This window comes from Rhinatrema bivittatum, chromosome 18 (genome assembly GCF_901001135.1).
Source record: "Rhinatrema bivittatum chromosome 18, aRhiBiv1.1, whole genome shotgun sequence".
Taxonomy (NCBI): Eukaryota; Metazoa; Chordata; class Amphibia; order Gymnophiona; family Rhinatrematidae; genus Rhinatrema; species Rhinatrema bivittatum.
In genome coordinates, this window is record NC_042632.1 from 57,889,929 (window position 1) to 57,913,907 (window position 23,979).

At 48.4% G+C, this 23,979-nt stretch overlaps 1 protein-coding gene across 3 annotated transcripts in view; it reads right to left on the bottom strand.

The window, feature by feature from the left end:
* The window catches only part of KIF20A (kinesin family member 20A), a 113,866-nt gene that overhangs the window by 38,752 nt on the left and 51,135 nt on the right, over positions 1–23,979 (bottom strand). For all 3 annotated transcript variants that reach the window (XM_029583315.1, XM_029583314.1, XM_029583316.1), the window contains exons 9-12: positions 23,801–23,912; positions 23,645–23,713; positions 23,399–23,542; positions 11,054–11,219 (exon numbers count right to left, since the gene is read on the bottom strand). In XM_029583315.1, coding sequence (XP_029439175.1) covers positions 11,054–11,219; positions 23,399–23,542; positions 23,645–23,713; positions 23,801–23,912 — 491 coding nt within the window. The remainder of the gene's footprint in view (positions 1–11,053; positions 11,220–23,398; positions 23,543–23,644; positions 23,714–23,800; positions 23,913–23,979) is intronic.

Sequence of the window (23,979 nt, forward strand, 5' to 3'; positions counted from 1 at the left end):
GGAGACGTAGATGACGAGTAGACAACCATACCCGATCCCCCGGGTGAAACTGAGGAGCAGGTCTGCGATGACGGTCCGCAGAACGTTTAGCAGTGGCAGCAGTGCGATGGAGGCGAGCATTAGTAGCCAACCAAAGGTCATGGAGCTGCTGGGCGGACAACTGAGCAGCCGGGGAAGACACGGACAGGGGAAGAGGCAGGGGAGGGCGAGGCTGTTTGCCAAAAACAATCTGGAACGGGGACTGACCGGTGGCAGAGTGGACTTGGGAATTATGAGCAAACTCCGCCCAAGGAAGGAGGAGAGCCCAATCATCATGACGGTGATTCACAAAGAGGCGGAGAAACAACTTCAGACCCCTATTGATCCGCTCCGCCTGCCCATTACCTTGCGGGTGAAAGGCAGTCGTGAAATCCAGTTGAACACCAAACTTCTTGCACAGCCCACTCCAATACTTGGCCGTGAATTGGGGACCCCTGTCCGAGGTAATGTGGAGAGGAAGACCATGGAGACGGAAAATGTGAGAAGAAAAAAGATCCACCAATTCAGGGGCAGAAGGTAACTTGGCCAGGGGCACAAAATGGGCCATCTTGGAGAACCTATCGACCACTACCCAGACCACTCGGTTCCCCGCGGATAGAGGAAGGTCCACGATAAAGTCCGTAGAAATATGGGTCCAAGGCTCCCGGGGGAGTGGGAGGGGTTGGAGGAGGCCCCAGGGCCGACCAGGCAATGGTTTCTGTTGCGCGCATTTCGGACAGGATGCAACATAGGCCAGCACATCCTTCCGCATCTGCGGCCACCAGTAATAACGTGCTAGAAGGGCCCAAGTACCAGTTCGTCCTGGATGGCCCGCGGTCAGGGAATCATGCGCCCATGAAAGCACCTTAGGACGCAGTCGGAGAGGTACAACAGTTTTGCCAGAGGGTATCGTCTTGGTGGCTGCGAGCATCAGCTTAGCAGGATCAATAATGTGATTGAGTGGCTCTGGTACGTCTTCAACCTCAAAAGACCGAGAAAGGGCGTCAGCCCGTCTATTTTTTGCTGCGGGCCGATACCGTAGAATAAAATCGAATCGAGAGAAAAACAGGGACCAGCGGGCCTGCCGGGGATTGAGGCGTTGTGCTTGGTTGAGGTATTCTAAATTTTTATGGTCCGTGTAGACCGTGATGGTGTGTTGTGCCCCCTCTAACCACTGCCTCCACTCCTCAAACGCCATTTTAATGGCTAGTAATTCCTTATCACCAATCCCATAATTTTTTTCTGCAGGTGAAAATTTCCGGGAAAAGTAAGAACAGGGAAACAAGACTCCTCGGGCAGAATGCTGGCTGAGAACCGCACCCACCGCGATTTCCGAAGCGTCTACTTCTACCACGAACGGGCGGTCAGGATCTGGATGATGAAGGCAGGGTTCCTGTAAGAAGGCTTTTTTGATCTCCTTGAACGCTCGTGTGGCCTCCTGGGACCATGTTTTGGTGTCAGCTCCTTTCCTGGTGAGGGCGGTGATCGGTGCAATAATGTGGGAATAATGTGGAATGAAACTTCGATAAAAGTTGGAAAAGCCCAGAAATCGCTGAATGGCTCGTAATCCTTTGGGCTGTGGGCAATCTTGAATACAGGCCACTTTTCCCGGATCCATCTGGAACCCAGTGGTGGATACAATGAATCCCAAAAAGGGTAATGACTGTCTTTCGAACAGACATTTTTCTAATTTCACAAACAGTCCGTTTTCCCTTAGTCGTTGGAGAACTTGACGAACATCCTTACGGTGGGTATTCAGATCTCTGGAATAAATGAGAATATCGTCTAGGTAAACAATCACTTGCTTATATAACATGTCCTGAAACACCTCATTCATTAAGTTCTGGAACACTGCAGGTGCATTACACAGGCCGAAAGGCATTACTAGATATTCGTAGTGACCACTACGAGTATTAAAAGCGGTTTTCCACTCATCTCCAGGTTTGATTCGTACCAGATTATAGGCACCTCGTAAATCCAGTTTTGAAAAGATCTTGGCACCATGTAATTGGTCGAGCAGTTCTGGTATTAATGGCAACGGGTAACGGTCCTTGCGGGTAATCGCGTTTAGTCCCCTGTAGTCAATGCAAGGTCTCAAACCCCCGTCTTTCTTTGGAACAAAGAAAAAACCAGCCCCCGCTGGGGATGTGGAAGGTCTAATAAATCCTCGTGCGAGGTTCTCCTTGATATAATCGGCCATAGCCTGTGATTCCGGTCCACAGTGGATAGATCCTGCCTCTAGGTGGGATGGCGTTAGGTAGTAGATTAATTGCACAATCGAATCTTCGATGACAGGGTAAGATCTCCGCTTTCTCTTTTGAAAAGACGTCTGCAAAGTCGAAGTATTGATGGGGTAACTCAATCCTGGCAGTAGCTAAGGATAATGCTGGTTGGTGAGACCAATGAATACACGTCTCTAGACATTTGGATCCCCAAGCTGCAATTTGCAGGGTCTTCCAGTCAATGTGTGGAGAATGTTTTTGTAACCAAGGTAGACCCAGTACCACTGGGTGGACAGTCTTTTCCAAAATAAAAAACAAAATTTCTTCCTTGTGTAGAATCCCGGTAATAAGAGATATGGGAGCGGTATTACAGGTGACTTGTCCAGGTAGGTTTTCACCTTGAATCGAGGAAATAAACAGTGGTGTTTTGCAGACCTGTGTTGGGATTTGAAGCTGACGGACAAGTTCGGCTAGAATAAAATTCCCCCCAGCTCCGGAGTCGATCAAAGCTTGGGTAGTGAAAGATCCGTGTTCTCCTTGTAGTGTCACCGGAACCACGAATTGAGGAGCTGGGTTGCCCCCTAGGGTCTGCTCCTCGGAGATCCCTAGGACCGGTAGTTTCCCGGACGCTCGGGACACTGAGCGAGAAGATGTCCCTTGTTGCCACAGTATAAGCACAGACCCATCCTCCTCCGGCGTTGTTTCTCCTCCGGTGTAAGTCGGCTCCTACCGAGCTGCATGGGTTCCTCTCTCTGCTCCTTGGGAACCTCTGGAGTAACAGGAGCTATGAATGGCCGAGAGAATTGAGGAGCCAATGGCACAAAGCGACGGGGTGGTCTGGATTCCTTGGCTCGTTGTTGAATCCGGTCAATGCGCCCTGCCAAATCAATAAGTGCGTCAAGGTCCTCCGGAAGCTCTCGTCCAGCTAGTTCGTCTTTGATACGGGGGGATAACCCTTCCAGAAAGATACCTCGGAGGCAATCCGAATGCCATCCTAATTCTGAAGCCAATGTACGAAATTCAATGGCGAAGTCAGCTAGCGTATGAGAACCTTGGCGGAGATTAAGGAGTTCTGACGTAGCTGTAGCAAGTCTCCCGGGTTCAAACACCTGACAAAGTGGAAACGAATCTGGATAAATCGTTCAAAATTGGATCACCTTTTTCCCAAAGGGGAGAAGCCCATGCCATGGCCTTCCCATCAAGCAGGGATATGATGAATGAAGTCTTTGTCCGGTCGTTAGGAAATTGTTGCTCTTGTAAAGAAAATCGAATGTAACATTGGTTGATGAATCCTCTACATCCCTTAGCCTCTCCAGAGAACCGAGGTGGGGCCGGTAAATGTGATACCGAGACTGAGGCACTCGGCGGAGGTGGTACCGGAGCTGCAGCTGCGGCGGCCCCGCGGGAAGCATCCAATTGCCGTACAAGTCTATCCACGGTGGCATTTAAAGCCTCCAGACTCAGTTGTTGCTGCTGCTGCTGTTGTCGCTGCTGCATTAGTTGCTGGGCAAGCCTGGGAATAGCCTGGAGACCGGATAGATCCACCGGGTCCATGGCCTTTCAATCTGTTACAATGTGGACCCTTGGCCCGGAACGAAAAGACACCCACCTGGTGAACCGGGATGTCCTTCGCCTCCAGAAGGTGGATACCAGGATAAACAACCCCTCAGTACCTTCAGCAAGGTCAAGGCAATCAGGTACAGGCCAGGGAGCCCAAACCGGGGTCCAACGAGGCAGGGGTCAGTGAAGATCAATTCCACTCCGGGTCTAGGCAGGCAGCAGGCAAAGCCAGGTAAAGTTCAATCCGGGTCGAGGCAGGCAGCAGGCAAACAAAGTAAAGTCCAATCCGGGTCGAGGCAGGCAGCAGGCAAACAAGTAAAGTCCAATCCGGGTCGAGGCAGGCAGCAGGGTAAGGCAGAGTCAGGCACGGTCCGGATCTTGGCAGGCAGCAAGGCAAAGCAAAGTCAGGCACGGTCCGGGTCTAGGCAGGTGGCAAGGCAAGGCAGAGTCAGGCACAGTCCGGGTCTAGGCAGGCGGCAAGGCAAGGCAAGGTCAGGAACAGCAAAGACACACCAACAGCACAGCAAAGCACAGGACCTGTTTGAAAGGCGTCTGATGCTTGCACTGCCCAGCGTTTAAATCTCCCTCCCAGCTGACGTCAGTTTCCAGGGCCGGCCTCGTCCTCGGGAACCAGCCCCTTTAAGGGGCGGGGTCAGCTGCGTCGCACACGATGCCGTCCTGTGACGGCAAGACGTTTTCCTGCTGCGAGTCGTGCTCTGAGGGCCCTGGGGAATGGCGTGCCGTCTTGCCGGCGAAGAAGAGGTAGGGAGGCCCGATCCTATGAGATCACGATCGGGTCTCACAACAGTATCCATATAAGCAGCAGTGATGACTTCCTTCACCCAATGAGCTATTGTCGCCGGATCTCCTTGTTTATCTAAAACATGGAACACAATCAGTCTTCAAGGAGTGAATAACCTTCAAGTACCGCACTAGATGCCGCTTGACATATAAGGCATACAACAGATGATAATCACGCTTATCTCTATTCTTGTCCAAGGTGGGCAGGGAAAAAGACTGATTCAAATGAAACTCCAAAACTACTTTCAATAAAAAAGGAAGGTACAGTCCTAAACTAAACCACTACAAGAGCCATTTGCAATAATGGCTCATGGCAAGAAAGCACTTGTAGGTCGGAAGTCTGCCACGCCAAATAGACTGCCACCAGAAAAACCAGTTGAGGTAAGCAACGCAAGGAGAAAGCACACAGCGGAAGAAATGTAGGTCCTGCCAAAAAAACACAATACAAGATTAAGGTCCCAAACAGGCACCAGTAAACACAAGGGAGGACAAAAATGCTCAACTTCCTTCAGTTACCTGGACACATCAGGAAGGGAAGACAGTCTACCACTGACCTGCCCCCCCCTATAGCAAGCGAGATCTGCTACCTGCACCTTCAGAGTGTTTAAAGTCAAGACGTTAACCAAACCTTCCTGCAAAAATTCCAATCAGTGGAATTTCAGCTTTAAGAGAATGAGAACCTCTCACTCCATACCAGCTCTCGAACACTCTCCAAACCCTAATATAAGCTAGAGAAATAGAAAACTTCCTGGCCTGAAGCAAAGTGGAAATCACTACCAAAGAATAACCACACTTCAGCAACAGAGCCCTCTCAAAGGTCAAACAGAAAGACAAAACTGATCTGGATCGTCATACAGTATTGGCCCCTGATGCAAAAGATCCTTCCTGAGTGGCAGTCTAAGAGGACTGCCCACCAGTAGCTGCTGAAGGTCCACATACCATGGCCTCTGGAGCCAATCCGGAACCACCAGAAGTATAGTCTTGGTCTGACTCGCAATCTTCCGAATAATCCTGCCAGTCGGTCAAGGTGGAAAGGAGTGTAAAACCCCGCTCTGCGGCCACAGCTGAATTAGAGCATTGATTCCCAGCACACTCTGATGTCTTCTGCGACTGAAGAACCGTGGAAGCTTCGTGTTGCTGGAGCTCACCAAATTCAGGCATGGCTGACCCCAACACTCCACAATGAGCTGTAAGGCCTCGTTCTCCATCTCCCACTCTCCTGGGTCCAAAGCCTGTCTGCTAAGAAAATTGGCTTGTACATTGTACTTCCCGGCAATGTGAGGCAGATATGTCCTGAAGATGTTGCTCCACCCACACCATGAGCGCAGGTACCTACAGACACCCATTGGCTTCTGGTTACGCCCTGATTGATTTAGGCCACAGTTGTGGCTTTGTTAGACATTATCCTTGATGCTCGATGAACGGCAAGCATGCCATTCGAACTGCATGCACTTCCAAATGATTAAGAACATAAGAACATGCCATACTGGGTCAGACCAAGGGTCCATCAAGCCCAGCATCCTGTTTCCAACAGAGGCCAATCCAGGCCATAAGAACCTGGCAAGTACCCAAAAACTAAGTCTATTCCATGTTACTGTTGCTAGTAATAGATTGATGGACTGCTGCTACTTGGCATTCCACTGAAATTGCACCACCAACTCTCAGCAGTGAGCCCCCCCAATCTAGAAGGCTTGCATTCATCATGAGAACCAACCAGTCCAGTGCCTCCAAGTGTACCCCCTTTCCTGAGATAATCCTCTTAAAGCCACCACTGCAGCTGAATGCTCACATCCACTGTGTAATCGTGTGACTGGATTCCACCAGGATAGCAACACATGCTGGAGGGTCTCAGACTGCTGTAAACTGCTTTTGGTTAAGTTCACCACCCAACCTAGTTCCTGAAGTAAAGCAATCATCTTGTGAGATGACAAATGACTTCTGCACTCTTGGCCTGAATCAACCAGTCCTCCAGATAAGGATGGACCAGAATGCCCTCCTTGCGCAGAGATGCCACTACCACCATGACCCTAGAGATGATTCTGGGCACAGTAGCAGGGCCTGAAATTTATAATGATGTCCCAAATTGGTGAAACAAAGGAAATTATGTTCCTGTCGAATGGGAATATGCAAATAGATCTCCACTGAATCAAGAGACATGAGAAATTCTCCTTTTTGTACTGTCATAAATATAGAGAACAGAGTTTCCATCCTGAAGTGAGTCATATGCAAATGCTGATTGACTCCCTTCAGATCCAGAATGGGTCAAAAGAACCCCTCCTTCTTGGGAACAAAATTAATGGAATAGGGCCCTGTATTTTCTTGCGAATTGGGAATTGAAATTACGGCCTTCAGATCTATCAGCCTCTTTCACTCAACGCACAATTAAGCTCTGGAATTTGTTGCCAGAGGATGTGGTTAGTGCAGTTAGTGTAGTTGGGTTCAAAAAAGGTTTGGATAAGTTCTTGGAGGAGAAGTCCATTAATCAAGTTTACTTAGGGAATAGCCACTGCTATTAATTGCATCAGTAGCATGGGATGATCTTAGTGTTTGGGTAATTGCCAGGTTCTTGTGGCCTGGTTTGGCCACTGTTGGAAACAGGATGCTGGGCTTGATGGACCCTTGGTCTGACCCAGCTTGGCAATTTCTTATGTTCTTACAGGGAACTCCATAAAGTAGTGAGGGGGAAAAAGGAAATGCCGAGGGTAAGAGACCCAGTAAGGAGAAAGAAGGAGCCTAAACTTCCCTCCTAACTTTTACCTCAGCTCAGTCCTTCCTTCTTGAGAGCAGGATTGGGCCTCTGGCTGCAGGGGAAGAGAAGTATAAAACTTCTCCGTCAAGTATCCGTGATTTTTTTTTTTTTTTTAAGTCTAACCTGGTTAGGCTTCCGGGCTGATGCAATAATCGAGGTGCGGAAAACAGGTGCTCATGATGAGGAAGTACAGAAAAGCAGTATTTTCTGCTTTTGTCAACTTTTTGGGCTCTTCAAAACTTAACACCTGCTCGGGGTAGGCATTCATTTTTGAGGGTAAAAATGTGCATGTTAGGCGCACTTTTTTTTTTCTGCATCGGGGGGGAATAGCCAATAGCCTCATCAACAAAGTTACATGCGATGAGCGCTATTAGCTACATGTTCTATTGGACGCGTGTTTGAGATGAGCTAACCCCCGTTTTGCATCAGGGGTTATAGACGCACATCCAAAATGCACATCCAATCGTGTGTTAAGCCGTGCGCTGCGGCCCGCACACAGTACTGTTAGTGTTCAACTGAGGGAGGGACCAACAGGCGTCTCCTCTGGAGCTCAAGCTCTGCATTCATTTCTTGCACAAGGGAGCTGCGTGTCCACCGTCTGCTGGAGACTGAGGATACTGGCAAGCTGATGTCAGGGTAGGGTTATATGTCCATGATGTCGGTGAGTCAGTTTTACTCCAGCTCCATTTGCTGGTTGGGAGTGCATAACCTACTGGTATGGATTGGCCTGCCTGAGTGCACAGTAATCAATATTTTTGAACAGCTGTTTGATAAACTTCTTAGAGAGCTGGGTTTAAGAGCATATTTTCCTGTGCTTAATATTCAAGTTTTTATCCGAACTGGAGAAGATAGGGCTGTTTATTGTCCTACTTAATAAAATTAGAAAGTTCCTTAATATTAGTTTTTAAAGAATTCATTTTGACTACCAAAAAGACAGTTATTTAATAGTCAGTTATTGATCTTTGCCCCATATCAATTAAGGTTGGATTGGCAGTTAAAGCAGTGGATGTGTAAAGGATTTGGGAATTTTCATGGAATACATTTTGAAAGCTCAAGATAGCGAAGAGATTCCTCCCATTTCTGGATACTGGCACCCGTGATTCAAGTATTGTAACCTCTCATTGCAATGTCCTGTCTGTGGGCCTTCCTGATAGGTTCATTCACACCAAAGCACGGCTTCACCTGCTGGGACAGTACTTACTTGATTTAAAAGTTATCTGTCAGATCGGTCTCAAACGGTCAGGTTCAATTTTCAATCGTCATCCTCTCAATCATTAAAAGCTGGGGTCCCACAAGGCTCTGCCTTGTCGGCTATGTTATTTAACATTTATTTTGCCCCCATTGCAAAACTGTTCTCCATCATTACTGATGGATTTAAAATCTATGCGGACGACATTCAGTTCTATATTAAGGTACAACAGTCATGGCAAGTTACTTCTGATACCTTGCATTTGTGCATTGATTCGATTAAGCGATGGCTAAAACAAAATAAACTCATGCTGAATACCAACAAGACTAATATTGTATTGATCCATCGTCCCCATTGTACACCTTCCCATGATACAATTCGCATTGATGACATCTTATTCACTATAGATAAACCCATCAGGAGTTTAGGAGTTTTACTTGACCCCTACTTTGTCTTTTCGTCCTCACATTAGATCTCTTATTAAAAGTGGATTTTTCAAACTTCGTCTTATTGCAGGGTTAAGGCAATTGCTATTTGATGGAGATTTCCTGATTGTAACTCGTGCGATCATCTTTCCTCACTTAGATTATTGTAACAGTTTGTTCATTGGTCTTCCTAAAACGACACTACATTCGTTACAATTATCACTTAATTCGGCTGCACGTCTAGTATCTCATTCGAAGCGTTGTGATCATATTTCTCCAGTCCTATACAATCTGAATTGGCTACCAATAACTGAACGCATTACTTACAAAATAGCTATGGTTGTTTTTAAGTTGTTAACTTCAGATTCCTCTTACTAGCTAAATGCCCTTTTATGCACCAGTAAGATTCTTACGTTCTTCTCAATTGAATCTGCTAGAAGTTCCTTCTGTTCAACATGCTCATTTATATAGCACTCGTGAGACCTCTTTTTCCATTGCTGCGCCAACACAATGGAATCTCATTCCATTTGAGCTCAGGTCTTTGGATGATGCAAAAAAATTCAGACAGTTATTGAAAGAGCACCTTCTCCAGCGTGCATACAACATATTCTAGAGTGCTGCCAGCAGAATAAATACTCCTACAGATGTGAGGATTCTGTTACATACTTTGGGTGATCGATTATTCGTTTTATTTACATGACATTGACTATTTCTGTTTCTGTGAAACATATGCAATTCATATGTTATTGTATTTGTTATTTTTTGTTTTCATTATGTATGTTAATGTTGTAAATCACCTAGGCCTCCCTGTGGTAGACGATTAATAAATTTTAAAAAATGAAATAAAATTTAATAATAAATTTGAATGCTCATTTTGTCAGTGTAAATGTTACTGCTCATGCAGCAAGGAGTTTTATGCTCGCAAAGTGTGCGCTATAAAATGTTAAGCACTGCTTAGTGTCCTCACATGGAAATCCCATGCAAATGAGAGCATTAAGCAATATTCCCAGATGCAGAGTGGTACAATGGCCTAACCCAGGTTCTCTTAAAGCTGGAAACTTAACTCCTAGGTCAGAGATGGAGTTAACTTTTCACTGCTGCTGTTTCGGGCACAAAAATGTTTTTAAAAAAAAGTCTTTCCTGCTCTACATCCACTTAGCTGAATAAGTCAATATCTTATCTAGTTATCAGACCACAGTTAACTACTGCCACTTAGTTGGTTAAGTCCATACCTATCTGCCTAAGTGACAGCAGCTAACTGCAGCCACATTGTTGTTTAAGTTTGATTTATCTGGATTTTTATTTTTTTTAAATTGTCTGCATGATCTCTCTCACCTGGTTCCCCTTGCTTCCCAAGTTAAAATGTGTGTTCAGCTTGTGCTAGACATTTTATAGTTAATGTGGTTTTTTTTTTTTTTTAAATCTTTTTAAAACTCCAGATGCATTTGCATAGCATTAGCTTCCTGCATCAGAAGTTAACAATTTTTTAATCTGGGGCATTAAAAGAAAAAAACTTTGTCCTGAAAACTAGTGCATAATTTAACTCAGAGACTCAAACAAACTTCAAGCAATTCAAAACGTGGCAGCTTGGTTGGTGACAGACTATTTACATGGAGCCTTTACTATCTCAGTTCTTTGGGCACAACATAGGTTACCAATTAAGGCCTGTGCTTAGTTTAAGTTGAACATGCTGACATGGATCGGAAGTGTATCATCTAGCTCATGGTATATTTCCTAGGTGGCAATTAAGATCAGGTCAAGGTCCTCCCTCTATTAATGCTTCCATTCCTGGGTACTGTTGTTGGCTAAGGCTCTCAAAATTCAGCACCATCGTGGAATTTGCTCTCCTTAGATTTAAAGATGGCGAGGGATTACCATCCCCGTCATAAAGAGGTTAAAGCCTGGCTATTCTCTTAGTGATTACTAAGAAGTTTTGTGTTTAGTAATATAAAGAGCATGGCTGCTGTGAAGAGAGGGACTTTTAGTGTTCATGTTTTATGATTGGTTTTTGGAAATGTTTTTGTACATCACTGATTTAGAACCGGGGAAGTGGCCAGTAAGACATTTTAAATGAAGCCTCCCTGCTCACCTGGCTGGCAATGGCTGAGAACTTTAAGGCGTGAAGCGTTTCATCATAGGTGGACGCACACTGGTTGATATTCACAATCATGCAAGACCTGCCATGGCCAGTGAAAAATGCCTGCAATATGCGTGTCAACTTGCTGTCCCGGAAGGGGACCACGTTCTGCCTCATCCTGAGGAACAAAAAAGGAAAAGGGTCCTTTAATTCACGCCCTGCTATTATACACCCACACAGTAAACGTTAGCATTAAAAAGACCTACGTGCTCCATCCAGTCTGCCCTGCAAACTTCTCTATTCCTTCTTAGAGTTACCCTCGTCAACACGGATTTCCCTCTTCTTTGTCCCTGTCATTTACCCACTAGGAATCCCGGGTCTATCCCATGCCTTTTGAATGTTATTACAGTCCTCACTTCCATGCAGAAATACTTCCCAACATTGGTCCTTACTAGATCCCCTTGTTCTGCAGTTTCCTTTCCATCAAAAGAGAAGCAGGTAAGAATCAGTTTTAATTTTCATTCCTGTAATACACAGATCATGCCAGACTCCTGATTCTGCCTCCTTTCCACCAGATGGAAACAAAGTTTCACAGGCACTGCCTCGTAACATGGTGTGCAACCTGCACCTCCTCAGTATTAATCAGTACCCAAGCTTAACAAAACCTTCAACCAATTCACTCTACTATAACCCCCGGAACGAGCAGAGGACAAGGGAAATTCTAGTACAATTATAACACTTCATAAAAGGAGTAATGGAAACCTGTGCCATTCTTCAGGATTAATCAGAATTATTACAGTAAACAGATTGAGCAGACTCTGTAAAAACTCCTCTACTAGTGGGCAGGATTCTGGACTGATCTGTGGTACTACAGGAATGAAAATTAGCAGGTAAGAACCTTTCCTGAACTTATGCAGATCATCCCAGACTCCTGGGATGTACCAAAGCTTCTCCAACCGGGGTAGGACTGCGAGAGTCCTGCTCGAAGAACACTTTCACCAAATTGCCAACATCCGGGGCCCGAAGGACCAATCGGTAGTGTCTGGCAAAGGTATGTAAAGATGTCCAAATAGCTGCCCTGCAAATCTCTTGCACTCTGCCCAGGAGGCTGCTTGCCAACGGGTAGTGAGCGAGCCCTTGACCCCTCCAGGATGGGTCGACCATGACAGATGTGTGTGGAACTAAGTCTCCTTCACCAACACGCTAGCATGGCCTTTGACACCCCTCCAAAGCACAAAAAGGTGATCCGACCTCCAGATAATGCAACAAAGCCATTCTGACATCCAACCATCTTAATTCCTTTGCGAGAGGCGTAGATTTGTAAATGCCAGAAGCTCCACTGACCGACTTCGGTGGAACGCTGAAACTACCTTCAGCAGAAAGGACTGAACCGTCCTCAGACACTCCAGAATCTGAAATCCGCAGAAAGGGTTCCCTACATGACAAGGTTTGAAGTTCAGACACTCTTCTGGCTTAACAAATCACCACCAAAAAAAACTTTCAAAGTCAGATCTTTAATGGTGACTCTCTTAAGAGGCTCAATCGGAGGTTCACACAAGCTCCAGGAAGGAGATACTTAATGAACAGGGGGGGGGGGGGGGGGGGGCGCGTGCAAATGCATCACTCTGTGGAGGAAAATGCACCACATCTGGATGTGCAGCCAGAGTTGTTCCCTGAAACTTGCCCTGCAAGCAGCCTAAGGCAGACACCTGCACTCATAGGTAACTAAAGGACAAACCTTTCTTTAGGCCCCTTTGTAAAAAGGCCAGAATCTGCACCACCGTAGCTAGACAAGGATCAACCCCCTGATCTGTACACCAGGACTCGAAGACCCTCCAAACTTTGACATACGCCAAGGAAGTCTATGTCTTACAAGCTCGCAGCAGAATAGAAATAATATCCTCCAGATATCTCTTCTTAATTGCCTCCTTTCAAAAGCCAAGCCGCTAGACAAACACGATCCGCTTGATCTGAAAATATAGGGCCCTGCCATGGAAGAGTTGGTACATGGCCCAGCCTCAGGCCGCCCACTGCTAGATTGACCAGATACACAAGCTAAGGCCATCATGGCCACTCCGGAGCCACGAGAATCAACTTTCCTGGGTGGATCTCTATCCTCCTTAGAACCTTGTCCAGCAAAGGCCATGAGGGAAACAGATCAGAACGTTGTGAGGCCAAAGCAGCATCAGGGTGTCGACCTGTTCCGCTCCGTGCTCTCTTTTGCAACTGAACAAACTTGGTGCTTAAGCATTCCCTTGGGTTGCCATTAGATCCATATGAGGCATGCCCCACCTGTGAGGAACGAGAGTCATTGCCTACTCCAATAGCTCCCATTCTCCTGGATCCAATTGTCTGCTGAGAAAATCCACCTGCACATTGTCAGACCCCGTTATGTGTAACGCCACTATCAAGGCCAAATTTGCTCCGGCCAGAACATTAGCATCTCCGCTTCCAGAGCAACCGCTCAACTTTTGGTACCTCCCTGGCAGAAGAAACTCAGAGCCAGACGCACTGCCCTCTTCTCCAGGCGATCGATGGACCAGGTCTGACATAGCCCCCCCAACCGGTGAAACTGGTGTCAGTAGTCACACTACCATCCATTGGGGCACCTAGACTGCCACCCCGCAGCCCAAATTGTCACGGCTAAGCCACCACGAAAGACTGGAGCTGGTATACTGTAAGTGGTAGCGGAAGATGAACTGCTCTGAAATCGTATCCCACCGGGATAGCAAGGCTTTCTGAAGTGGTTTCATATGAGCAAACGCCCACGGACCAGCTCCAAAGTCGAGGCCATGGAACAGAGGACCTGGAAGTAATCCCAGACCCTGGGGCCTCCAACAGGTTCCGAACTTGCTTTTGTAGCTTGGGAATCTGCTCCTCAGTGAGGAAGACCTTGCCCACACAGGTATCAAAACGCGCGCCCAAGAATTCCAGAACTTGCAAAGGTGAAAGGCGGCTCTTGGCCAGGTTTACAATCCAACCCAAGGATCTCAAGAGGTGCAAGACCACTTCTACCACCTGTCTGCAAAGGTCCTCAGACTTTTCTTGAATGAGCCAATTGTCCAGATATGGATGAACCAGTTACCCCCTCCTTTCTGAGGGCTGCTGCTACCACCATTACCCTTGGTTAAAATCCTCTGAGCAGTGGCTAGACCAAAAGGGGAGAGTGCAAAACTAAAAATGCTACCTGAGGCTCATGAACCTCTGGTATCTCTGATGATTCCAATGTGCATCCCAATGTGCAAATATGCCTCAGTTAGATCCAGGGAAGTCAAAAACTCCCTGCTTCGCACTTCTGCTATGACAGACCTGAAAGTCTCTATCCTGAAACGGGGAACCTTGAGGGCCACATTCACTTTCAAGTCTAGGATTGGACGAAATGTCCCCTCATTCTTCGACAACACAAAATAAATGGAATACCTTCTTGTCCCCCTCTCCTCCTGGGGGATGGGAACGATGGCCCCCAGCATTCTTAGCCTTCAGATGCTCTGTTGAACAAATTTCTTCGCACAGAGAGATACTACGAACAGGCTTATTAGCGGCCGAGCAAATTCTAAAGCATAGCCTTATTCCATCATGCTTAGAACCCACTGGACCGACGTGATCTTGGATCCAGTCCTTGTAATAAATAAATAAATAAATAAATAAATAATCAACTGACCCACAATGGCCAGGATTGAGGAGTGGGTCAGCCTCGCTTCATTGTGCAGATTTGGCTCTGCTAGGCCCTTGGCTGGAGCCATCTCTGCTCTCACTGTGTCCATGAAAGGACTGGAACCAGGACCAAAGCCACCCAGAGGTCTGCTTCTGGCCTGTGCCCAGAGTCCTGCTCTGACAGAAATGTCTTTCGCTTCGAAAAGAGCAAACTGGCAGAAAAAGTTCTGGCCCTTTAGGCTTGTCTTCCGGTAGCTTGTACACCTTATCTCCGAACTGATCAACTGCTCCAAGTCCTCTCCAAAAATGAACTTGCCCTTAAACGGGAGCGCCCCAAGCTGTGCCTTTGACCAAACGTCCACCGACCAGGTTTGCAACCACAAGAGTCTCCTAGCTTTTACTGCAAAGACCATTTCCTAGAAGAAGTGCAAAGATCATATAAAGCGTCGGCTCCATAGGCTACCGCTGCTTCTAGGCGCTCCCCCTGTTCAGATTCCTGGGTGAGAGATTCCTGCCACTAACTGCTGCACCCATCTCAGGCTTGCTCGAAACAAAACTGCTGCACCCTGCTGAACGGATGCCCAGAGCAGAGACTTCAAAAATCTTTTTGAGGTGCCCCGCGCGCTTCCTGTCCTGGAGATCTTTCAGACCAGGTCCGAGGAGTGGGCCGGCCAGGCCACATTGGGCAACTTTAGTCCCACTGGGCCCCTGCCTGGAACCATCATGGGCTGATTTGCGCTCACTGTAGGCTTGTAACCAAGACTGGAACCTCCCCGAGGTCTGTCTTTGCACTCTGCTCTGCTGGAAACATCTTTGGCCACGAAAAGAAGAGGGAGCAGAGGGGAAAGCCTTCTGCCCCTTTGGCCTATCTTCTGAGAACTTATGCACCTTATTATCCTCCAGCTGCTTTATTAGCTGCTCCAAGTCCTCTCCGAAGAGCAGTCTGCCCTTAAAAGAAAGAGCACCGAGCTGGGCCTTTGAAGATACATCCGCAGCCCAATTACAGAGCCACAAGAGCCTCCTGGCAGAGACTGATGACACCATTGTCCGCGACGAGGTGCAAAGGTCATACAAAGCGTCTGCGCCATAAGCGACGGCAGCTTCGAGGCGTTCCGCCTGCTTAGCCTCTTGGGGCTCCAACTCCTTGGCGCCGAGCAACTGCTGCACCCAGCGGAGGCCTGCCCTGAGCATGTAGCTACTGCAGACTGCAGCACGAATACCCAGGGTAGAAACTTCGAAAATCCTCGAGGTGGCCTTCCAGCTTGCGATCCCGGAGATCTTTCAATGCTGTTGCTCCAGCCACCGGGATGGTAGTCTGCTTCGTGTCCCCCGAAACGGATGAGTCCACTTTCAGAACCCATAAGAGTTCCAAAATGTCTTCTGGAAGAGGGGAGAGTTTGTCCATTGCTCTGCCAAACCTTGAGCCCAGTCTCTGGAGTGTCTCACTCCCACGCCATCATTTGCTGCAACATGGAGTAGAGAGGAAAGGTTTGAGCGGGGCCTTGCAGTCCCGCTAAGACTGGATCCACTTTACCCGGACTTGGCTCCACAGGAGCTGCCACAATCCCCAACTCCTGCAGAACGTGGATAAGGGGGGCCACTTCCTCCCGACGGAATAGGCTGACCTCTTTTGGGTCGTCACCCTCAACTGAGGGGAGAACGCCAGACTCACGTCAGGGGTCCAGGAGGATCCCACTGACCCTGCTCAAACTCCTCTGTCTCCACTTCCCGTGAAATTCCACGCCCTGGGGAGTACGAATCATCTAGATTCGCATCGCCACCAGCAGATCCCTCCTTCCTGGCTACCCTCCCAAGTGGGCCCCAGGAACCTGATCACTGGGAAGTCCCCGCTTCTGAGCACCACTGGCCAAAAAGGCCTGGTGCATTAAAAGGATAAACTCAGGGGAGAAAAGAGACTGGGCCCTAGAGATCCTCCCAGGGTACTGCCCCCCCCCCCTCAGAATACCCCTGTACAGCCACCTGGGCTTTATTAGGGAAAAAATCGGCAGGAGAGAGTACCGGAGGAAAATCCCCTCCCCCTAATGCACTTGTCTCTGCCGCGTGAAATGTGTCCAAGATGGCCACCGTTCCCGCACTGAGGGGGGAATGGATCAGCCTGCACCTCAGCGGCAGCAACAGCTCTACTAGAGCCAGAGTGCTGCGACGAAACCAGCAGGGATGTGTACAGGAAAGACTCCCCCACCAGGGAGACAAGTGCAGCAGTCGCAGAATCTCAGCCGGAAAAATGCTCTCTGCAGCGTGAGCTACGGCTCGAGTGGGCATGCCGCTATCGGAGGAGCCGCGTAACCGAATGCGGACCGGCCTAGGGAGAACAGGGGGGAAGGGGCCCGGCACGACTCACCACTGACCGGATACTTGCAGCCGTCCTGCTGCGAGAAAATACTGCCACCCGCTCCGACTGCCTGCTCTGTGTCTGTGCTTTTTTTTTTTTTTTTTAAACAAACTTCAGTTAGAACAATTAGACAGAGCTGCTTTTTTTTTTTTTTTTTTAAGAAAGGCAGAGGTTATTGGGGGTGGTAGTGAATTGGACCAGATACCCCCTGCACCATTAAAGATGGGGTTCCCAGCCTCTGCTCATTCCTTGCCTGCAACCAGGGAGGATGATCTCACCAGGACCTAACAAACTCCCCAGGAAGCCACTGTGTTCCTAGGACTTCTGTGGGTTTTTTTTTTTAAGCTTGGGTCAGAACCACAGGTTTTGCACCACCTTCATCTGCTGGAGACAGAGAAATACCGAGGAGCAGCAGGTGGCATAGCAGGTTAAGAGAGGGCGCTCTTGAAGTTTTTTTCTCTCCATCTGCTGGAAGGGAGGCAAAACCTAGCAGTCTGGACTGATCTGGAAATGTACAGGGAACTACAGAAATATCTTGTCAACCTTGTTTTTCACTTCATATTTATAAAAGAAAAGTTACTTACCTTTATAACAGGTGTTCTCTAAGGACAACAGGATTGACAGTCCATGTATATGGGTGATGTTATCAATAAAACTCAGAAATAGATCTTAGTGGGTAACCTTCATAGAGTGCTCTACCGGCTCTGAGCATGTGCACATTGTGCACCTATTAATGTCACATGGGGCCCCCTTCATTTTAATGCAATGCCTTACAAAGGAGCCAAACACCTAGGAGAGGAGAGAGGTTTTATGTAGACGTGGCCATAAGCGACGGACTCTGCCAACTCCCACTTGCCTGGATCTAAGGTTTGACGTCTGAGGAAATCGGCCTGAACGTTGTGGACACCTGCGATATGAGAGGTCGCTAGCTGAATCAAGTACCGTTCCGCCCACTGAAACAACTCTTGCGCTTCCATCGCTACCCCCTAGCTCTTGGTCCTGCTTTGACAATTGATGTACGCAACCATTGTGGCGTTGTCAGATAGAACTCTGAGCGACCAACCCTGAACGAGGGGAAGAAAGGCTGGAGACCAGCCGTACTGGCCTGGTCTCCAACCGATTGATTGGCCATGAGGCTTCCACCGCCGACCAAGTGCCCTGGGCCGACTATTGCTCGCAGACCGCTCCCCAACCAGAGAGACTGGCATCAGTAGTGAGAACCACCCACTCCGGAAACCTCTAGGCTGACCCCACGTTGCAGATTGGAAGACTGTAGCCACCATGATAGGCTGTTCTGCTCCGATGCATCCAGCAAAACCGGTAAATGAAAAGCCTGCGACAGTGGATTCCATTTGTCCAACAGGACCCTGACGCATATGCGCGAAAACCCTAGCACTGGTGCCGAGGGCTTAAGCCATCGAACCCATAACTTGTAAAAAAAAAATCCACGCTCGTGGTATCTTAAACGCCAACCAGCAGAGAACTTGACTATAGCTTGAGCATCCTCTCCTGAGTGAGAAACACCCTGCCTTGGCTCGTGTCGAGAGGTATTTGAGTACCTGGGACGGCTCCAAGTGACTCTTCGTCCGGTTCACCACCCAGCCGAGTGACTCCAACAGGTGAACCACTTTCTGAACTGACGAACAGCAATCCTCCGACTTCTCCCGAATTAGCCAATCGTCGAGAAAGGGGTGCAAAAACACCCCTTCATGTCGGACAGCCGCCACCACCACCACTTTGGTGAATGTGTGAGGAGCCGTCGCTAGACCAAAAGGCAGGGCTTGGAATTGGAAATGTTGACCCAACACCGTGAAACGTAGAAAACGCTGATGCATTGGACGAATTGGGATATGCAAGTATGCATCCGTCAGATCAAGGGAGGCCAAGAACTCCCGAGAATGGACTGCCGCAATTACTGAACGTAGCGTCTCCAATCGAAACCGTGGGATGTGTAAGGACCGGTTGACTGATTTGAGATCCAGAATGGGTCGAAACTTCCCCTCCTTCGGGACAACGAAGGGGCCCCGTTGGTGAGGCGGTTCCGGAACAACTGTTTTACTGACCAAGTATATGCAAAGTCTCTCGAACCGCCCAATGTTTCGCAGAGAACCCGCAAGGGGAGACTAAGAAGAGGTCGCGAACAGAGTGTGCAAACTCTAAAGCGTAACAGTCTCTTATCACCGAGAGAACCCACTGATCCTGCGTGATTTTGGTCCACTCTGTAAAAATCCGCCAGCCGGCCCCCTATATAGGGAATGGCGGAGTGAACCGGCCTCGCTTCATTGGGAGGACTTGATCGCTGCCGTTCCTCCTGTCGCAGGAGCTCTAAAAGGTCGCCACCCGCTGCGAAAGGACTGACCCCCAACAGGAGCCCCGAGGCCTTCGGGACTGTGCCCTTCTGGAAGAACGAGACAGTCTGGCGCCCTGAAGCGCGACCTAGATTGAAAGGCTTGTCTGTTCTTCGGCTTAACCTCCGGCAGCTTGTGGACCTTTGTCTCACTCAGCTGCTTGATGAGCTGCTCTCCAAACAAGAGACAACCCTTGAAGGGCAAAGAGCCTAACCGGGCCTTAGAAGAAACATCCTCAGACCAGTGACAGAGCCAAAGTAACCGTCTGGCCGCGACCGCCGAACTCATGACCCGCGAGAGCGAACGTACCAAGTCGTACAGCGTATCTGCTACATATGCGACAGACACCTCCACGCGATCTGCGTTCGACGTGTCGGGCCCAGGAGTTGCATCCTGAAAATCCTGCACCCATCTCAGACATGCCCTCTGCATGAAGCCGGAACACATGGCAGCCCGGAGCCCCAAGGCTACACGCTCAAAAACCCTCGTAAGGTGAAGCTCCAACTTTCGGTCCTGGACATCCTTGAGGGCAGCGGCCCCCTCAACCTGAATCGTAGACTTCTTAGTGATGCAGAAACTGCCGCATCAACCTGCAGAAGTGCAAAAAGCTCCAAGGTTTGCTCCGGCAACGGGTAGAGTTTGACCATAGCCCTACCTACCCTCAAACTGGAGTGCAGGAAATCCTATTCATGCTCAATCAACTGCCGCACCGACCTATGATACGGGAAGGCAGAGCACGAAGACTGTCCAGAATGGGGTCTGCCCCATCCAACTCCGGAATCTCCTGCGGAGGTTTTAACCCCAGCTCCTCCAGGACCTGCGGAAGCAGGGGTGCCAGATCCTCTTTCCAGAACATCCGAAGAATCTTGGGATCATCCCCTTCTGCCACAGACGGCACTCCTGTGTCATCTCCCTGGTCCTGATCTGGCAAAACAAAATCCGGTGCAGAAAAATACAACGCTGCACCAGCTGGCTGGGCGGGGACCTGCAAGCAAGAAAATTATTTCTCACCTGCTAATTTTCGTTCCTGTAGTACCATGGATCAGTCCAGATGGTGGGTTATGTCCCCCATCCAGCAGATGGAGTCAGGCAAAACTTCGGAGGGTGCTGGCATAAGTACGTGCGCACCCTCTACAGGAGCTCAGTTTAGAGAATATCAAAGCTAATAACATCCACCATAAAGCATGGATCAAGTGCAAACCAAACGGAACAATGAGAACAGAACTGTAGCTAGAACTTAAACTTGCAGGAAGAACTGTAAGGAAACAGAGTAACGGAGGCAGACAAAAACACACAGGTACATTATAGGTTGAAATGAGATTGAGCAGGCAGAGACCCCTCAAAACCCCCAATAAAATTAGGGTGGGGCGTCTGGACTGATCCATGGTACTACAGGAACAAAAATTAGCAGGTGAGAAATAAATTCTTTTCCCTGTACGTACCAGGATCAGTCCAGACGGTGGGATGTACCAAAGCTTCCCTACATAGGGTGGGCCCCAGAAAGCCCTGCTCGAAGAACCCTGTCGCCAAAGTACCCTGAAGTTGTCGACTGAAGATGTAGCCGATAATGTCTTGCAAAAGTATGCAAGGATTTCCAGGTGGCCGCCCTGCAGATCTCCTGGGGAGAGACTGATTGTCTTTCTGCTCAGGACGCCGCCTGAGAACGGAGTGAATGAGCCTTGACCTTCAAAGGGGACGTGCGACCCGCCCCTATGTATGCAGTCACTATAGCTTCTTTGATCCATCTGGCAATCGTAGTCTTGGTAGATCTAGAGCCCTTCTTCGGCCCGGACCAAAGAACAAACAAATGGTCCGAGACCCGAAAGTCGTTGGTCGCCTCCATGTAGCGGATCAAGGTGCGCTTGACATCCAGATGACGGAGGGTCCGCGACTCGGAAAAGGACGGGAGCTCTATCGATTGATTGAGATGGAACGCAGAGACCACCTTAGGTAGGAAAGAAGGAACTGTGCGCAAGGAGACCCCCGAATCTGTGAAAGCTAGATGGGGTTCCCTGCATGACAGCGCTTGCAGCTCCGACACTCTGTGCGCAGACGAAATGGCAACCAGGAAAACAGCCTTAAGAGTGAGGTCCTTAAGGGTGGAGCCCCGAATTGGTTCAAAAGGAGGACCTGCCAGGACTTTGAGTACCAAGTTAAGGTTCCAGGAAGGACAGGGATCCTGCACCGGTGGCCGAAGATGCTTTGCCCCACGAAGGAAACGGACAATGTCCGGGTGAGTCGCCAGACCAGGGTGTGAAGATGACACTAAGGAGCAGACACCTGTACCCACAGGGAGTTGTAGGCGAGTCCCTGGTCGAGACCGTCCTGAAGAAACGCGAGAATCTGAGGAATTGAGGCCGTTCTGGGTCGAGCGTCATGTGAGGCGCACCAACATTCAAACACTTTCCAGACTCTCACATAGGCAACTGAGGTGGAAGGCTTCCTTGCTTTCAGAAGAGTTGTGACTACTGAATCCGGATATCCTTTGCGCTGGAGCCGTCGCCTTTCAAAAGCCAGGCCGCAAGACAGAAGCGTTCTGCCTGGTCGAAAAATACGGGTCCCTGGTGCAGGAGCCACGGAAGGTGGCTGAGGCATAGAGGACCGTCGAGGGCCAGGTTGACCAAGTCCGCGAACCAAGGACGTCTCGGCAATTCGGGAGCCACCAGAATGACTAGACCCTGGTGCCGCTGTATCCTTCGAAGTACCTTTCCCACTAGTGGCCACAGAGGGCTACAAGGAGGTAAGGAGACAAGACAGCACTGCCTGCAAGTGCCCATAACTCCCAACCCCTTCTAATAATTATTTTTTTTTTTTGTAAACTTGATCCAACTTTTAAAGAGGTGAAAACTACTTGACCCAACCACAATAGTCAAGGAAATAGAGAGAGGAAAGGGAAGAGTCCTCTGAGCAGAGGGGAGCAAGGCTCCCCTACTCCTATCTGCTGGAGTCAGGAAAATGCTGAGGATCTGCAGAGGGTGCACAGGCTTATATGCCAGCATCCTCCGAAGTTTTGCCTGACTCCATCTGGTGGACGGGGGACATAACCCACCGTCTGGACTGATCCTGGTCCCCCCACGGAGCTAGGCCCGACGGGAATGCCTGAGTCCCGCGGATCCTCCTTCCAATTTTTTAATGAAGATCTTTTGGCTAAAATAGCCTCTTTCACCTCCCCTTTTAACCATGCTGGTGATCTTTTGCCTTCCTTCCACCTTTCTTATTGTGTGGAATATATCTGGACTGTGCTTCTAGGATGGTTTGGTTTGTTTGTTTTTTTACCAATGTCCATGCCTTTTGCACACTTTTTACCTTTGTAGCTGCTGCTTTCAGTTTTTTTCTAACTATTCTCTCATTTTATCAAAGTTTCTCTTTTCAAAGTTTAGCGCTACAGCCATGGATTTACCTATTGTCCCCCTTCCTGTCATTAATTCAAATTTGATCATATTATGATCTCTATTGCCAAGTGGCCCCACCATCATTATCTCTCTCACCAAGTCCTGTGCTCCACTGAGAATTAGATCTAAAATTGCTCCCTCTCTCGTCGGTTCCTGAACCAATTGCTCCATAAAGCTATCATTTATTCCATCCAGGAACGTTATCTCTCTAGCGTGACCCGATGATACATTTACCCAGTCTATATTGAGGTAATTGAAGTCTCCCATTATTACCGCACTACCAATTTGGTTAGCTTCCCTAATTTCTCTTAGCATTTCACTGTCCGTCTCACCATCTTGACCAGGTGGATGGTAGTATACTCCTATCACTATACTCTTCCCCATCACACACAGGATTTCTACCCATAAAGATTCAATTTTGCATTTAGTCTCATGCAGGATGTTTATCCTGTTGGACTCTATGCCATCCCGGACATAAAGCGCCACTCTTCCTTTGTACATCTCCATACACATTGCTGGTCCCACATGCCTGCTGTTAATTCTTTTATAAAAGTGAACAGACTATCCTGCAGCTGGGATAGACTTCAAATAAACTCTCACCCCAACTCACTTAAGCTGCTGGTTCTGCCGCAGCACTCTGAGGCAGCGTCCTAACGTGTGCAGCGAGGTGTTAATGTTGTTTGCCTCCTTCATTCGATCACCACATCTTTGATCTTTGCAGCGCTCTGATCCTGCCAAGTCACAGAGAGAGAGTCTAAAAAAGAAAAGAAAGTGCAGCTGTAAACTAAGTTTCTCGGCCATTCTCTCGCCTTTAATTCAGCCCTGGCAATAGAGTAAAGAGAACTTTCAAACTTACTCGCTGATTCTAGGAGCCAGTTCAGGTCCTTCCTGTAAATGCAGAATCCGAATAGAAAAGATGCTATGACTGTCAGAAATAAAAAACAAGAATGTTTCAGAAAATCCAAGCCCTCCTTAAGCATCAGATACAGTTTCACATCCCAGGCCTGCTCACCTCCTACTGGAGCTCTGATTCAGATGAGTGCTGGCGAAGCTCTGATTCTTCCGTCCAATCCTTAGCATTTTCCAGGCCTCCTCCGCATTACACACATTAATCCAGTTTAGATCTAAGAAGAAACAGAATATACTGCAAGGTATACAATCTGCTGTCATCAGCCCCCCTATGTGCCACAT